General features: G+C 42.8%; 1 protein-coding gene across 1 annotated transcript in view; it reads left to right on the top strand.

Moving 5' to 3' along the window:
- The window catches only part of NEDD9 (neural precursor cell expressed, developmentally down-regulated 9), a 171,997-nt gene that overhangs the window by 63,790 nt on the left and 95,394 nt on the right, over positions 1 to 12,813 (top strand). Inside the window, exon 2 of the mRNA XM_057699912.1 lies at positions 1,779 to 1,966. Coding sequence (XP_057555895.1) covers positions 1,955 to 1,966 — 12 coding nt within the window. The 5' untranslated portion in view covers positions 1,779 to 1,954. The remainder of the gene's footprint in view (positions 1 to 1,778; positions 1,967 to 12,813) is intronic.

Raw genomic sequence — 12,813 nt, 5'->3', positions numbered from 1 at the left:
CAAGTGGACATGGCCTCTTGGCCCCAAAGGCCCCTCTCCCCTTGGAAAGGGGCATGGCTGGAGGAAAGCTAGAAGCCCTGAAGCACAGGCCCAGCAGAAAGCCCCCGTGTTGGGCTTAGGGCAGTACTACCTTTGAAGGAAACAGAGGGTTGTATTAGGAAAGGCACTGGAAAACTTCTGGGCTCCTGGCAGTGTTCTATATCTTGACCTGGGTGGTAGTTACATTTATAGTAATTTATTAAGCTCTACATTTGTTTTATACAGTTTTCTGTATGTGTGTTATATTTCACAATAAAGAATTAATGAAATCTTTCTATATATATTCTCTTCCTGGTGCTGCAGTTTATGGGATCCCCATAGACAAATCAGCTCTGAGTGGTTGCGTTTAAGCTCAGACACCTTGTGCAGTTAAAATGCCTCATGGTGTGAAGACCTAAGAGGGAAATGGACAGATGCTGGAAACACAGTAACTCTCACTGCTAGTTCGCTCCACTCTCCAGACCAAGATCCTTGAGTGACATGGATGGATTCAGGCAGAGTGATGAGTCATGGGCCCGTGTCCTCCGGCCTAGTCACTGCGAGTGCCTCAGAGGGAAATTCCTTTTCGTCCCTCTACCAAGATTACAAATACTGTGTTTATCAAACCAAAATTAAAGGAGGCTGTTCCCATCCTAACAGAAGCTAGAGGAGACCAACTCCAATTATCCTCTGGAAAGCAGTTCTAGGAAGACTTCTCTCCATTAAGGCAACTGGATGGGTTCATTACACAGTTTGCTGAGCTTCTATTATGTCCCAGACACAATCCTTGTTTTTTCTGCTCTGCATTTTAAAACATCCATTTTTCAATCTTGATAGGAAAAACACTTTCCTTTTACAAAGATTCAGATTGCTGATTTTCAAAAAGATTCCAAGTGCCCCACATGGTTTAAGTATTAGGGTTTTCCTAAGAATATATATTTCAACTACAGTCCATAAAGATATACACAAACCTCATCCCAAAACTGAACCTTATGGCTGAGAGATGATGAAGGGGAAGTGAAAAACTGGCCAGTACTAACCAACAAAAAGCCCAGGCAATTTTTTTTCCCGAAAAATCAAATTTCTGGGCTTTGCATCTAAGCTGTTTAAAAGCCACATTGCCAAAGTACCATTTTTCCTCATTGGGGGGAAACAAGAAAAGCATCTGGTTGCAGGACCTTCACAATTGCTGCTGAAAAGTGGAGCCAGGCACATTTGGTGGCTTCAAGATCATCAAAGTAGAAACATATTAGATGAGTTTAAAGGAGGATGATGAGGCAGTGAGGTAGAGGGGTAGAAAAACAAGTTAAATCAACAACAGGACCAAAGTTGTAGATTACAGAGGATGAAAGATGGCTCATTTCTACCATTTTGACCCTATAAGAAACACCTGACAAACATCTACCCATCGCTCAAGACCCCATCCAAAGTTTACCTTCTCCCTCCTTTGTGCCCTCACCAGACCCACTTCGTATTCTACCAGAGTAGCTGTGACATTTACAGGACTGGATTGTTTGGTTTGCCCTCCTAGACTGCGGGCTCCCTGAGCACGGGACCATGTTTTATGCATCTTTAAAGTTCCAGCTAGTGCACCGTAAGAGCTGCATAAATGTTATCCTTGACTGCATGAATAAATGATGGGTTCCATTAATGAGACTATAGATTTGGCTTTTCCAGCTGCTCTGATGCCACCCTTAAGTGACGAAAAGCATCTCAGCCTCTGCCGGAGTTTACCCACTGTTTCTAACGTCTCTTTTCAGGTTCAGGAAGCTGTGAATTCCTTAATGCCGTACACTGGCCTGAGAACATCGTGCGTACTCTAAGGAGAGTTATGAAAGCGAAGAACCTGGTCAGCCAACTGAAACACTGGAATCGTCCTTTTCGAGACCCAGAGCTCCAACGTTCCTTGGCTTAACAGACAGCAGCACCTGGGAGAATGTGGGCGAGGGTGAGTAGTAATGAAACAGCCGTACATTTCGTGTGCATCTCTCTCGTCCAACTCAACTCGGACACATTCCTTAGAAACAGTCACACAAATGGCATTCCGTTCCCACCCAGGATTGCAATTAACACTTGAAATTGAAAGCTTGATTTTAGGCCACCAGATTTTGCTCTGTTAAGTGAATCTTTTTACCTGGGTATGCTGGTGCCCACGGGAAATCCTCTTCCATTCAGAAATCTCAGGGGAAGCAGTCTTCTGAGACAGAGACAGAATATTCCACCCAGTGTAATGAGTGCCCAGCAAGTCTGGAGGTCACGCGTCTGAACTGTTCAGAAGCTGATCACCCAAATTACCGATTAGCCAGTTCTCTGGTGCCTCCTTTCTCTGTCTGCCAATCATCTCTGAACCATTCCTTTCCATTCAGCCATTCCACAAGAAAGCTACCTTGGCCTGGGGTGGAGGTTATGGTTAAAAGAATCAATTCCTCTATCAGACCAAAGCTTCCTAAAGGTTTTATGGAAACTAAGTAGAAGAAGTGATGTGTAGTTGCACCTATTAACTGACTTCTAACGGAGGCAGGCAGCACAGCCTCGCGTGGTGCCCTTGGGGGCAGACCTGGATTTAAGCCTCACTCTTATGTGATCGTGAGCTACTTACTTGAGCCTTTTGAATCTCTGTATTCAAATTTATAAAATGGTGATGGATGGATTGTCTAGAGGATGAAATGAGAAAGTGCACATAAAGTAAGTTGTGCTCAACAGAAAAAAAGTTAATTGCCTTATGTGCTGAGATCAGTAATCCGTTGTCTGTGTCACGTGGAGAATTAACCGTCAACACAGGTAAGAAAGCACCGGGCGGCCACGTCAATCCAAATAGCACCCTATTTCATTTACGGGAGAGCAAAACGACAAGTGGTCTCTTAAAACGTTTTGATATGTAATGAAAGGATCTCCCTGGAAGTCTTTCAAAACCAGTTACATTGTCATATCGCTGTAATGTTTTAAAGTAACGACATCTTGAAAATTCCTCCTAGTCCTAGGATTCTATGACAAAAATCTGTCACAGAATTGGGCACTTTAAGGCTTCAACCGAACCAAAGCATGAGTTCAAACTGGAGCAGATTACATGTATGTGTGATTCCTTAAGTCATTTGGTATGAATAGTAACTTCTTAGTGAAGAGTGAAACAAAAATCACCTCTTCTCATTGTTTTATATGTACTCAGCCAGTTTTACTAAACAGAGACAAAAACAAGGAAGGAAGGAAGGGAGGGAGGGAGGGAAGAAGGGAGGGGGAGGGGAGGTAGCATTCTCTAAAGGAAGCCAGTATTTCATTTCATTTGAGTCCCTGCAACGAATATTAGGTCTGTGGTATTTCAAATATATGTTGCTTCTCAACTTTTAGTACCGTAAACCTGAAAACCAGACGATCCTGCCACCTGGAATCCTTAATTTGCTTTAGAATTATCTATGTTTAGAGTCCAAGGGTCCTTTAAGACCATTAATTCCATCACTTCTGGGTGGTTTTTTCCTCGTTGTTGAATTTTATTTAAATAATACACACACACACACTCACATGTAACCTTATACTAGACTACGTAGAATGTAAATATTTGGCAGTTATTCGCATCACTTATTAAAAAATGGTCATTCCTTCCCCGTTGTCAGTGCTTGCTGAGGATATATTCCTTCTGCTCTTTGTGGGGAGTGTGCTGGTTACACCTAAGGCCGTGAAGCCATGCTGTCAGATCTGAGTCCCAAGCCCTGCCTCTGACGAGTAGTAAGACCTTGAACAAGTTACATAATCTCTCTGTGCCTCTGTTTCTTCATCTATAAAATGTGGGTGAGAATAGCACCTACCCCGAGGGGTTGTTTTGATGATAAATTATGTACATTGCTTAGAACTGTGTTTGGCACATACCGAGCCCTCCAGTGAGACCTGGAGTTCTATAGCACAGGAGAAATAAAGTCTATGCAGCTAAAAGAAACCACTCAAGCGGGCAGATGGGAGACGCAGCGTGTAAGGAAAGGCCTGGAGAGAGAACGGGTCTTTAAGAGTCGCGCTTAGGCTCGCGTGGCTGTTCTCCTGCCCCTTAGGCTGTGGTTTTCTGGCTCTGGGAGCAACAGGGAAGACACCGCGGGGGGCATGGCCAGAAAAATCGTGTGGGGAAACCTGTGCTAAACTCATAAGCTCTGAAAAGAAAGCCCCTTACAAAAACCTCAGCAAATAACAGCAAGCCCTGAGGTAACCTCGCAAATATTAATGTGAGGAGAAAGTGGAGAACCCAGCTCCCGCCTGGAGGGCCACCTGAGGGCCGCAGAGGCCACCGGGGGGCTTCTCCTGCCTTCCAGCGGGCTCAGTGTGTGTGGAGGAGGCTGGTCCAGCCCCCAGACCCGCTGTGCACTCTCACCTCCGTAGCTTGATGCCAGCCGTAGGGGGGGTATTTACACCACAGGAACCGACAAAACCTGCTTCATTCTGTTTCATTTTCAGAAAGCTGGTAGTTAAACATTCCCCAGTGCGCCACGGGGGAAAATACAAAGGCTGGCTGGGAAAAACTGAAAGAAAAATCTTTTCAACTGCAAAGCTTTTTTTTTTTTTTTTTTTTTTTGGCATTTCTCACTCTTCCCCTTTGTATGAAGGCAGGAAGCTGGCAGTTGGACATGGTCTGTTAAGGTTTATCTAAAGAAGAAAAGCCAGAATGAACTCTTGCTTCGCAGAGGGCCAGAAAAGTGTTGACGGACAGAACTTGAAAGTGGTGTCCTTTTTTTCCCATTAAGTATACGTTCCCTCCAGGTCCAAAATAGTTGTCAGACTGAAAATGTATAGGCTTGTGATGAATGTCCTAAAAAGGGAAATGCAATGAAGGGGGGTAGTTCACATACTCTTTTTTCACCTCTTTAAAAATATGATCATTTTGACGTATGTTAGAGAATATGAAAACTGTCTGCTGAGACTTATTACCTTGCCTCCTTACATCTAAAAGATAATTTAACCTGTTCAGATTGCTGGGGGTTTTCCTTGCGAGTGAAGTTGAAAGGACAGGGACTGAAATGAAGAAGAACCTCGAAATCTGCCTTTATTAGTCTGCTGGGCTGCCATCACAGAGTCCTGCAGCCCAGGTGACATAACAGAAATGTGTGTTCTCACAGGCAGGAAGTCCAGGGTCAAGCTGTCAGCAGGTCTGGTTTCTTCTGAGGCCTCGCTCACTGGCTGGTAGTTGGCCGTCTTCTCCCTGTGTCCTTTACACGGTCTCCCCTCCGTATGTGCCTGTGTCCCAATCTCTTCTTATAAGGACACCCGTCTTACTGGAGCAGCATTCACTCTAATGATCTCATTTAACGTGAATCACCTCTTTAAAGACCTCATCTCCAGGCACGGTCACATTCTGAGACAGGGGAGTTGGGACTTCAACATGGGAATTTGGAGGGGGACCGGAGCCGTAACACTGACTAAACATAAGCATTATTTATCCGCATTATTTTTCCACATTATTTAACAAAGCATTATTTGTTGTTTATTTGATTTCACAACCTCCCTGGTCGAGTTCCCAGAGACGCAAACTCTGGAAAGACGGAGACTGGTATACAGGGGGTTACGGGCAGCGCTCTCGGGGAACACACACAAGCATCGAAGGAAGCAGGATTAGGCAGAGGGAGAGCTGGACCGCAGGGCAGTCCACAGTAAAGGCCCCGGAGAGTCATGCAGACCCTCTGGGGTGGCCGTTTACAGGTGTCTGGAACTGAGGCAAGGGGGTGGACGGTCACAGGATGTGGGCTGCCCCAGGGAGGAGGCGCGACGTGCCTGAGAGGCTGCCTTTGGTTGAGGACAATCTCAGGAGGACTTGCGTGAGAGCTGTCAGTGGCCGAGCCTTCAGGCGCTGACGGCATGATTGCTCGGTCTCAAGGGGTCAGTGCACTGCAGGGTCCACAGCTATACACGTGAACAGAAGCTCCCTGTGTGCGTGGAAGAATTTAGTATCTTCTTAAGAAATTTGTCATTACGTTTCCCAGTAGGTTAAAAGGCGACCTATTCTGAACCCTAAAACAGTGAGCCTAATTCTGGGCAAACAGAGAAAGCCCCGCAGGGTGGTCAGTGGGTGGCTTAGTGGGAAAAGGATAGATGCTCTTTGGAGCCAGAAAGATCTGGGTTCAAATCTCTGCCCACTATTTACTAACATTTCTTACCCTCTCTCAACCTCCGATTTCTCCTCTGCAAAATGAGGGATAATAATGCCAGCTTTGTTAGACTGTTGAAAGATTTAAATAAAAAATGTATACTTAGAGCATCTAGCACAATGTTTTGGACAAAGACGTCATCCAAAAAACATTAGCTCCCTTCCCTTTCTTTCAGCAAGTAGTTAATAGGTGGTAACTGATTACAAACCAGAAACAGAGGTTTGATCTCCTAACTTGAAGGAGGATGTTTCTCAAATTCCGGTGTGATCTAAAGATGCCTGAGGACATTTCTTTCCACTGTCCTGACTGTCACCAGTTCTGTCGACGTGGAAATATACATCCCCATCACAAAGACCTCTCCCCTTTGCATAAATACCAAGTCTATTCCAAAACTAAAACATGCATAAATTATGTCAGTTATACAATCAAACCAATTCTCCTTTTCAAGATGTAGTTTTATTGAGGTATAAATCACTACTATAAGGCAATTTAATGCAGACAGGAATTTTATTGGGGGATGCAGATCCCCTGAGCTTGTCTGGAAAATAGGAAGCATATTCCAAGATGAAGTGTCCTGCAGGTATAAGAGTCGCTGTGCCTGCAAAGAAGCATGTCTGGACAGAGATTTAACTTTCTCATCTAAATCAAGTCAAATTGAGCTCCCCTGGATGGGATTGCTGAAGGTTTACTGTGTTTGATTATGAATCACAAAGCTCAGATGCATTGCAGAAATTACGCTATCCAGAAAGTAAACAGGAGCTGGAATACAGAAAGTGACCCCTGAGCTTGGACCAGCTTTCTTATCCCTACCAGACTTTTCCCCTGATTTAACACTGGGCCACGTGATCTTCCACTGTCTTCTGTGGCTTTCTTTTCCCACAGAGAGGGCTCATTTATTCTAAAATATGAAGCTTTGGGGGTTTCTTGAAAATGGTACTTTCACTCAGTAAAAATAAGTCAAGATGAAAACACTATCTGTGGGAATCTGTTCTGAAAAAAAGATTAAATGAAGAACATGGAAAGAACAGTCTGTTTTCCCCCAAATGATCAGTAGCCACCCAGAGCTAATCACTTTCCATATGACAAAAAAAAAAAAATTCTAGAAGCAGCACAACAAAAATATCATGATCACTGAGAAGTCTGAGGTGACTATACTCACCATCTCCACACAAACATCACATGTTCAGGAATCAGTGAGCTTTGGGTCCTTAGACCTATTCTGAGTTCTCTTATTGATGAGGGACGTTTCTGTCATCATTTTCCCTCAATTGTCCTTTATTCTCTTTTTAAAACTATTTCTCCGGGTTAGACCAGGGCCTTGTAACACACACAGAGTCACCATTACTCCATAAAGAACCATGCATCCCCTGTCCTTTAAGTATTATCCACAGCCCCCTCTGTCTTTTCACTGGTTCTTTGAGAGAAGCATCTTTGAGCATGACATCCAAGGAAACAGTAGGCTTACATCTAGTGCTTCCTTCCTATGTTCAGATCTCTTTCTGCCTCTGTCCTGCACTTGCCATTCCTTAGACACAGCATTTTGGAGCTGGAAGAACACACCAGTCAGTATACTGTTGCAGTGAGCTGCAGTAACGAGTAAGTCCTATCACCTTGGTGGTTTGGCACAATATAGTTTGGCCCTCACTCCTGTGACAGTCCGTGGCTCTCTTGAGCAGCTATCATCAGGAATCTGGGTTTTCCATCATGTGGCCCCACCATCTCAGGGTCCCTCCCTTCCAGCTGAGTAGATACGAAGAGAGAGAGTGTGTGGAACCTTCTAGGGAGCAGGCTAGGAAAGTAGAGTAAATTGCTTCCACCAGCATGCTACTGGCCCAAAGAAGGCTGAGAACTAAGAAGTGCGAAGATGATAATAGTGTTTACCTCAGAGAGTCCTTAAATGCCCCTTGCTTTCAACCCCTTCAAGTCTTTTTGCTTTTTTGTTTTTGTTTTTTTTTTAGTTGAGGCAACAAAGACCCAAAGAACATGTTACACACAGCTAATCAGTGACAGCTCAGTTCAGTAGTCAAGAGGCCTGTTGGCCAAGAGGCCTCCTGCCCATTCCTGTTGCTTCCAATTAATGTATAAAAGGGTACAAAAAAGTCTCAAGATACAGTTGGAGCTTTGTTTCTAGAACCTTCTATCCAGGACTCCAGGGTAAGGAGGACTATGATCACCCGGCTCTGAACCCACAATTCCGGCACAGGCCTCTCAGTCTGAGAGCTGGACGGATGACTGTTTCAGGGAGCAAGTGCCAGTAGCAAACCCTAATTACAGGAAATGCCTCTTGGCTCCTGAGGGATATAAAATTACTTTGCGGAAAGTCAGGAAAAATAGAAACAGAATACCCTGTCATGCTTTATTCTGAGGCCAAAGTCACCTCTTAGGGCTTGTGTTTTGTGCTTGACTCTGTCAAGGGAGCTTAAAGAGTGGAGACGGAGTTTGTAGGGAGAGAAATTCTGGATGGTGTCAGCCTGGTTTGCGACCGTCACTTTGTCTCACAGAAAAGACACCTTGATGACCTCGTCACAGTTGAAATCAAGCGTGAGAAGACACAGAGATTTCCAAAAAATACCTGATGAAGAAAGTGGGCCCAGGGAAGGCTGGTCTCCCTGCCTGGTTCTGAGTCTTGTCTGGAGAGCAGTGCTTCGCTCGTGGAAAGAACTCCCGTGTGGAAGTCTGGATAGACCTTGGCCACACCTTTGAACATCTATATTAGTGTCAGTTAGTTATATACCTATCTTTTAAAATTGTGACTTTACTATCACAAAGTTTCTATAGCTGGATTTTTGGCCTGAATTTTAACATTCTCATCTGGAGATCTGACATTGAGTAGTTAAAGGCCACACATTAATTCTCTTAGTTTTAAGAATGTTAGTCAAATTATTTAACATTCTGAGGTCTCCCTTCTGCCACCATAACAGCAAAGGGGGGAAAAGAAATAAAAATAAAAACTGCCATTTGGCTGGAAATTAAGCTGATGATTTAATCTAAATATTATCACATAAAGTTAAGTAACAATAATAATAGAATTAGATTTATAGCAGTGCCAAATTATATTACTTTAGCCAAAATACAATCACATTTCCAGGCTTACAGATCAGATATTAAAAACAGTACAGAATTTAATTACATGTGCCTTTATTTTATAATCTTTCTACCTCATTCTCTTATCTCCATGCACACTGCTCCCCTTCTTTAAAAAAAATTATTATTATTGTGAGTTGGGGAAACATTGTGGCCATCTTATTAAGACATTGAGATGAGTAGGTTTGTTGAACCCCAGTTTATTCTATGGCAAAGCTTGAACTCAGATCAGTGGTCAGTATGGAGAGCAGGAGAGATGGAGTCAGGTTGGTTAGGTATCTTTAAAGAACTTGGAAATAAGGTCATTTTCAGAGTGAAACTAGTAAAATGCACAGATAAGATGAATACAAACTGGCCAAAAAAAAAAAAAGAATGGATATAATTAGCCAACTGTGGAAGTAAGCCAAGAAACTATCTGATATATAATATGTAAAATAGAAGTGGGGCTTCCCTGGTGGTACAGTGGTTAGGAATCCGCTTGCCAATGCAGGGGACACAGGTTTGATCCCGGAAGATCCCACATGCCTCAGAGCAGCTAAGCCCGTGTGCCACAACCACTGAGCCTGCACTCTATAGCCCGCGAGCCACAACTACTGAGCCCACGTGCCACAACTACTGAAACCCGTGTGCGCCTAGAAACCCACGGTCCACAACAAGAGAAGCCACCGCACTGAGAAGCCCATGCACCACAACGAAGAGTAGTCCCACTTGCCACAACTAGAGAAAGCCCACGTGCAGCAACAAAGACCCAGTGCAGCCAATAAATAATAAAAATAAATAAATTAATTAATTTTTTAAAATGAAGTGTATGGGAGCATCTCAAACTTCAGCCCCACAGATCTGGGGGGTGCAGTAATGAGGAGGATATACATATGATTTTAAGTTAGTGAGTAGAAAACTAAGTGGCTGCATCATGCCTGTTTGGATGAAGGCTATGTAAACAGGAGTTGGTTAATCAAGGAAGCAGTAAAAAGAATCAGAGGGTCACAGAAGCCCTCTGGATGGCAGAGCCCAGCAACGTGAAAGCATCTGGGGAAGACACATTCTTGGTGGTGTTGCCCAAGAATTACAGTTCTCTTGATGAGACGATCCCTGTTGTGGGAACAAGTGCCTCAAACCATTGACAATAACATTCTAAGACCCATTAAGAGCCTCTTTTATGATTCTGTGGACACAAAGCAACCTTGTCATAATTTGGCTCCTCATGTAGTAAGCCTACTGACAGAGCTGCCTCAAAGCTTTCTGGCCTACTTGCCGGTTGTATTTATTATTGTAAATTACTCTAACTATATCTGATGCTGTGAGCCAGTTCCATCTTGAGCATGCCAACAAAATCAGTTTTATGAACCTAACAGATCTTGGACCATGGCTGTATACTTCTTGGTAAACATCACCTTATGAGGTGCACCTGGGCAGGCAGTACTATTACCCAGCCACAGCTCAGGCTCACTCTACACTCTTCCTGCACTGCACCTGAACCAGCCTCATGCAGTTTTGACTGAACCATGTATAAAGCCAATGTCAAAATGTTCTAATGATATGACTGCCTTTAGTGATCTGACAAAACAATTGCCATATTGTAAGCCAGAAGCAGTTCCCAGAATGAAGGGATGGAAAGGACCTAAACCATTTTAACAGGCTACGTGCTGATTTTCAATAATACCTGGGACCCCACCATTGACGGCTTCATCAACGATACCAAGGTCCTTGACAGGTAATGTTTTCCAGGTTTTTTCACACCTTATCCAATTGCAGTAACTGTTAGGTGATAAACACAGTGACAGCTCATTACAAAGTTCAGCTTCTGGAAGGTTAAGTGGCACCTCTCACCTGCTGGGTGATGGGTTAGCATATAACCCCTTGTCCCTTCTCCCTACTGCTGTTGTTCTCCACTCTCCACCCCACATCTTTGTCTGGAATCTTGTGCACTCAAGGCTGTAGATTTCACACAAACCCACTGAAGTGAAAATAAAGTCAGAAGGCTGTCCTACAGAACCTCGGGAATACATAAGACAGTACATAAAGGGAAGAGATGGAGGGGATAAAAAATATGGCCTGAAAACTCAAGAGCATGATCCCTTGTCTCTACAGGTGTTTTAATTAGTGTGTGTACGTGTTTGTTTCTGTCTGCCTGTCTCCTGTGTGTCTAGGGAGAAGGGTTTGTATACTCTATGACTTCATGCCAGCTTGTCACACATGTATCAACCTATGTCCACAGATGTTGACTACTTGGTTTTTTTAAACAGCTTTATTGAAGTATAAATGGCATACAATAAACTACACATATTTAAACCATAAGTTTTGATAATGTTGACATAGGTGTACACCTGTAAACCCATCACTAGAACTGAGATAATGAACGTATCAATCACTCCCGCCCCCCAATTTCCTCCTGCTCCTTTGTAATTCCATCTTCTGCCCCTTCCTCCTCCTGTCCCAGGAAACCATTGATCTCCTTTATGCCATCGCACATTAGTTTGCAATTCCTAGAAAGTTATACAAATGAGGCATACAGTACACACCCTTTCTTCTGGCAAAATTAAAAGTCTTCACATGGACATGTGTTTTCTTTTCTTTTGGCTAAATAAATACATAGGAATGAGTGAACAGGTCATATGGTAGGTCTATGCCTAACTTTCTAAGAAACTGACAAGCTGGATTCCAAAGTGCTTGTGCCATTTTCCATTCCCATCAGCAGTATGTGAGAGTTCCAGTTCCTCCACATCTGTGCCAACACTTGGTATGGTCGTATTTTTCTTTTAATTTTAGCCATTCAAATAGATATTCAAATAGTGATAGCTTACCATGGTTTTACTTAGCATTTCCCTAATGACTAATGATGTTGAACATCTTTTCATGTGCTTATTTGTCATCTGTATGTCACCTATATCTATAGTCTTTAATAAACTGTCTGTTCACATACTTTGTCATTTTTAACAGGTTATTTTCTTATTGAGTTTTGAGAGTTTTTTATCAATTCTGGGTGCAATTGTTTTGTCAGATATATGTATTGTGAACATTTTCTTCTAGGCTCTGCTTGTCTTTTCATTCTGTTAACATTGTCTTTGGAAGAGCAGACAGTTTTAATTTTGATGAAGTCTTGTTTATGAATTTGTTCTTCTGGGGATTGTGCTTTTGGTGTGGTATCTAAGAAATCTTTACCTAACCCAAGGTCACAAACATTTTCTCCTGCATTTTCTTCCAGAAGTTTTATACTTTTCTGGTTTTACATTTCTCTCTGATCCATTTGGAGTTAATATTTATATGATGGATGGTATGGATTGAAGTTCATTGTTTTATATGGATATCCAATTGTACCAACACCATTTATTGGAAAAACCATGTTTCCCCACTAAATTTTATTTGCGCCTTTATCAAAAATCAGTTGTCTGTATATGTATTTGTTCCATTGATCTGTTTGTCTATATTTAAGCCCAAACCACTGTCTTGATTAGTGTCGCTTATAAGGCTTGAAGTCAAGTAGCATTAGTCCTCCAACGTTGTTCTTTTATCATTTTTGTTGTTGTTGTTTTTAAACTTTTGTTTGTTTTATCTTGTTTTTGCTATTGTAGGCCCTTGAATTTCCATATGA

Source organism: Hippopotamus amphibius, chromosome 11, assembly GCF_030028045.1.
Source record: "Hippopotamus amphibius kiboko isolate mHipAmp2 chromosome 11, mHipAmp2.hap2, whole genome shotgun sequence".
Taxonomy (NCBI): Eukaryota; Metazoa; Chordata; class Mammalia; order Artiodactyla; family Hippopotamidae; genus Hippopotamus; species Hippopotamus amphibius.
The sequence above is the reverse complement of the archived record's forward strand: the minus strand, read 5'-3'. Positions and strand labels throughout refer to the sequence as shown.